Below are 4237 nucleotides of genomic sequence, written 5' to 3' on the forward strand. Positions count from 1 at the left end.
TGTCCTCTCTGAGGGAGCTTGTGCTGGCTGAGTGTGCACACAGCTGCCTTTATAGCCCTTGGGGCAAGAAGAGGGCGGGGAAAGGCTCTCATTCAACCAGCGGAAAACTTCCTTGGTGGAGAAACCCATGAGCTCATCTGGAGGAAGCGGTAGTGGGTCCTACACCTCTGTCTCAGTTTCTTCTCCATTGCGGGGGCGGAGGTTTGGAAAGTTGGGGACACCCAGGCATCAAGGAGACTCCTCACCCACCCCTCCAGGATTCGCAGGCAATTTACCAATGTGTTTCTAGGACTCTGGGAGCTAGCCCTTATTTCCTCTAATGCCAATTGTGTCTTATTTCTTTAGGTAATAGCATTTCTGGTCTATTTTCCTCTGATTTCCAAACAGGACTCCCATGAGGGTAGAACTTGACCTGGGGGACTGAGAGTGGGTTGGGGGGGGGCTGGGGGGGTGCGTGGGGGACTTCACAAAGCCGAGAACTCAATGGAGGAGGAAAGCTATGTCTGACTCCCAGAGCTGGTAGGGGGAACTGAGGGCAAGGCAACTTGAAACTAGGGGGATGCACAGGATCTCTGGGAGGGCTGAGTGGGAGTAGCAGGGACAAGCCTGGGACAGCCCCAGAGGGAGTAAAATTAGTCCTGGGAATTCACAGACCCCCACAGGGCAGGCTTTCTTCTTTCACTTTGACCTGGAACTTACACTGCCTCGTTTTCAGTCTTGACTTCCAAGGAACTCTGAGGCCTCCATTTTTGTTTTTTATTTTTGTTTTATTAGGGTTTTTGGTCATGGAGTTTGAACTCTGGGCCTGGGCGCTGTCCCTCAGCTCTTCAGCTCAAGGCTAGCGCTCTACCACTTGAGCCACAGCACCATTTCTGGTTTTCTGGTGGTTCATTGGAGATAAGAGTCTCACGGACTTTTCTGTCTAGGCTGGCTTTGAACCACAATCCTCAGATCTCAGCTTCCTGAGTAGCTAGGGTTACAGGCATGAGCCACCAGTGCCCGGCTGTTTTTGTTTGGTTCAATTGAAACCCCCAACTCTCAGAGCACTGGCATATGACCATGTCTCCTCAATTATTTCCTCTTGTAGTTCTAGAGGCTCTCTCACTCCTAAGGGCTTGACACCTTCCAGAAGATTCCCATAGCGTACACCATAGTTCTGGAGATTCCCTCACCCTTTGATGTGGTCACTCGCTTCTGAGAGGCCTCCTGGAAGCCTCCCTCCTCAGAGCCTCCACATATGACCACAACTCTCCAAGAACCCTCCCCCGCTTCCCACCATTCCGTGTCCCACACTTCTTTGTCTCCACAGCTTCTCCTGGCGCAGTCAGGCTGCCTGGACTCCATAAATCAGCCATATATATCTGGAGAAATTTGAGTCCCTTAATCTCTTTTTTTTTTTCTGTAGGTCATGGGGCTTGAACTTGAGCCCTGAGCAACTTTTGCTTAAGACTAGTGTTCTAGCCCTTTGAGCCACAGCTCCCTTTCTAGTTTTCTGGTGGTTAATTGGAGATAAGGGTGCTGGTGCCTCACGCCTGTAATCCTAGCTACTCAGGAGGCTGAGATCTGAGGATTGTGGGTCAAAGCCAACCCCAGCAGGAAAGTTCGTGAGACTCTCATCTCCAATTAACCACCAGAAAACTGGAAGTGGTACTGTGGCTTAAGTGGTAGAGTGCTTGCCTTGAGCTGAAAAGCTGAGGGACAGCGCCCAGGCCCAGAGTTCAAGCCCTCCAAGTGACAAAAAACAAAACAAAACAAAAACCAGCCAACCACCACCACCAACAACAAAATGAGTTTCATGGACTTTCCTGCCCGGACTGGCTTTGAATCTCGATCCTCAGATCTCAGCCTCCTGAGTAGCTAGGATGACAGGCCGGAGCCTCCGGCACCCAGCAATCTCCTTGTTTTTCCCACAGCTTCTGACCACTCTGAGGGTCCTCAGGTGTTAGAGACCCAAGGAAACTCTCCCTCTACCCCAGATAAACACACATAAGCAGACAGTGCTTTTTACAGACAAAAAAAAACATTTATTGGGCTTCATTGAGGGTGCAGATGGCTCTTGTGGGTATCCAGCCAAGCAATGGCTAGCCTTTTGCTTCCTTTTAGACCCCCTCAGTCCCTCAGATCTACTTTTCCCTCCACCTCCCTTTAGGTGAGCCCCATGTGCATATGTTCTCATTCTCCATTTCTGGGCTCGCTCTCTCTTTTCTCCTGATGCCTTTTTATTGCTCCTCTTGCTCTTCGTCATCTCCCATAAATAAATAACTTAATTTCCTTCTTGATAAATAGTTCCCCTTCCCTGACATCTGTTCAAGTTCTCTGTGACAGCTCATCTCCACGTCCATGTTTCCCTGACCTAGACAAGCGGGACAGACACGCAGCTCTGTCCTAGGGATTTCCTCAGAGGAGCCTCGGCATGTTCCACACAAGTGTTGGACTGCTGGAATGCCTGGAAAGCTCCAGGTAACTGGAGTGGACGTCTTGAGACTGTTGGGATGGGCAAAGGAGAGTTACTGTAACCCTTGAAATGGTCAGAATGGAGATAAATAGGGAGAAGGCCTTGAAATCAATTTCTGTCTATCTTTTTCTTTTCTAGACTTTTCCAAGTTCTACAGAGAAAAAGCTCCAAAGTAGACACTACTGGGCCTTAAGTCTAGATGAGAGAGGCCGTTTGTCTGAGTAGAGAGTTGGTCCCCCTGAGTGAGCACAAACACAGCGCCCACATACAGTGAGCGCATCCACGGTCCTTCTATCCCTGGACACAGAGATGTCTGGGCACTGAGGATAGGCACGTGGTTGGGGTACTGGGAGGAGAAGAGCTGGACTTCATGGGTTAGGAGGAGAGGGGTGCCGTCAGAAGGACAGCTGTTGCCACTGAAGAACACCTGAGAGTAGACGAAGTAGAGACCAGCCGTGGGGACCACGAGGGTATTGTTGTTCACAGTGAAACCATGGAGAAAGGTGCGATCTGTGTTCGCTGTCCAGCTCAGTGAGCCGGGGGTGTGAATGTCTCCTAGGAAAACCATAGAGGGTAGGGATGGCAGATCAAGGGCTTATTAGGTCAGTGGTCTCTATCCCTGAGAAAACAAGCCCTGGAGCACTGTGTCCCTAGGAAATGGCTGGAGAAAAGTGGAAGGGCATGGGTTGCCTCTGTCCTTAGGATAGAAGTTTAGGGGAGAAGCAGAGTCCTTAGTTTCAGGGCAGGAGGTCATCTGGGGATTACATGATCGGGTGGTCAGGGAGAAACTTACCAACAAGGTGAGCAATAGGGTTGAAGGTGCCATAGAAGGAATGCTTGTGGGGGTGTTGATCTGTAGACTGGCCAATACGAGTGAGACCCTAGGGGAGAACAGTTAAGAAGGCTTTAGGGCTGTAGATTGAGGTTGCATCACCCAAACGGTCCTTATGTCTCACCTGGGCCCCTGGTGGCAGGGCCAGTAGCAGCAGCCCCAGGAGGAGGAGGAAGGGGCTGCCAAGCACCCTCAGGAGGTGGAGATGTCCAGGTGGTGTCATGGGGAAAATCTGCAGAGAGAGAGAGAGAGAGACTATGAATGGGGCGGGGCCCATAGCAGAAAACAGACCTCCTGCCTGCCGGTGGGGACAATCACACTGAGACAGGAAAGCAGACCAGACACAGGTACAGAGGCCCCAGGGTAGGCAGAGGAAGGTAGAAGGAGAGAGATGGAGGGAAGGAGAGGACAATGACACCATCAGTGAATACATGACAAGGGTGAGAGAAATAGGCTGACAGATGGAGATTTAGAAACCATGAACAAACCAAAACTAAACCCATCAGGATCCAGGCCCAGGCAGGCTAGGACCCAGGTAGGAGGCAAGAAGGGCCCCAGGCTCAAGCAGAGGGGCAAGATGCCTGGGTAACCCAAGGAGATAGGGGTGGGAAAGCCTCACCTGCTCAGTGCCTGGGCCCCGACGGACGCTTGTGTCCCTTTATAGAGGAAGCGGCAGTGGCTGCGTGGCAGGCAGCGGGCGGGTTCTAGGTCGGGGCTGGGGCCTGGGGAAGCCCCCAGGGCTTAGAAGATGCTGCTGTTTAAGCCGAAGGCAGGAAAGGCTGAGGCCTAGGAGGGAACCGCAGGCCAGAGCTTGGTGCACTTGAGTTCTGGGAAAGGGAGTGAGGGGACATCCAGGGAGTGGGGTTAGGTCTAGGAGTTCCAGAGAAGGAGCAAGTGTTTCGGGGAGTAGAAGGAAGAGGAGGGGGAACAGCTGGGCTGTGGCAGGAGGC

The 4237-nt window shown here is 51.9% G+C and overlaps 1 protein-coding gene across 1 annotated transcript; it reads right to left on the reverse strand.

Moving 5' to 3' along the window:
• Positions 1 to 2025: 2025 nt before the first annotated feature.
• Lta (lymphotoxin alpha) lies at positions 2026 to 3974 on the reverse strand. The gene is made up of 4 exons (XM_013031281.1): positions 3907 to 3974; positions 3412 to 3519; positions 3249 to 3336; positions 2026 to 3010 (listed from the first exon to the last, which is right to left on the reverse strand). Exons 2-4 carry the CDS (start codon positions 3508 to 3510, stop codon positions 2607 to 2609), a joined length of 591 nt encoding a protein of 196 aa, XP_012886735.1. The 5' UTR covers positions 3511 to 3519; positions 3907 to 3974; the 3' UTR covers positions 2026 to 2606.
• Positions 3975 to 4237: the final 263 nt, after the last annotated feature.

Source organism: Dipodomys ordii, unplaced genomic scaffold, assembly GCF_000151885.1.
Source record: "Dipodomys ordii isolate 6190 unplaced genomic scaffold, Dord_2.0 Scaffold138, whole genome shotgun sequence".
In the NCBI taxonomy this organism is placed as follows: Eukaryota; Metazoa; Chordata; class Mammalia; order Rodentia; family Heteromyidae; genus Dipodomys; species Dipodomys ordii.

What these genes read in the sequence shown, in the direction of transcription:
- Lta (XM_013031281.1), bottom strand. Translation starts at nt 3,510, where the DNA reads ATGACACCACCTGGACATCTCCACCTCCTGAGGGTGCTTGGCAGCCCC. An exon ending in CCCTGCCACCAGGGGCCCAG is followed by an intron (nt 3,337 to 3,411) that starts GTGAGACATAAG and finishes GTTCTCCCCTAG; the next exon opens with GGTCTCACTCGTATTGGCCA. An exon ending in CCCTATTGCTCACCTTGTTG is followed by an intron (nt 3,011 to 3,248) that starts GTAAGTTTCTCC and finishes TGGTTTTCCTAG; the next exon opens with GAGACATTCACACCCCCGGC.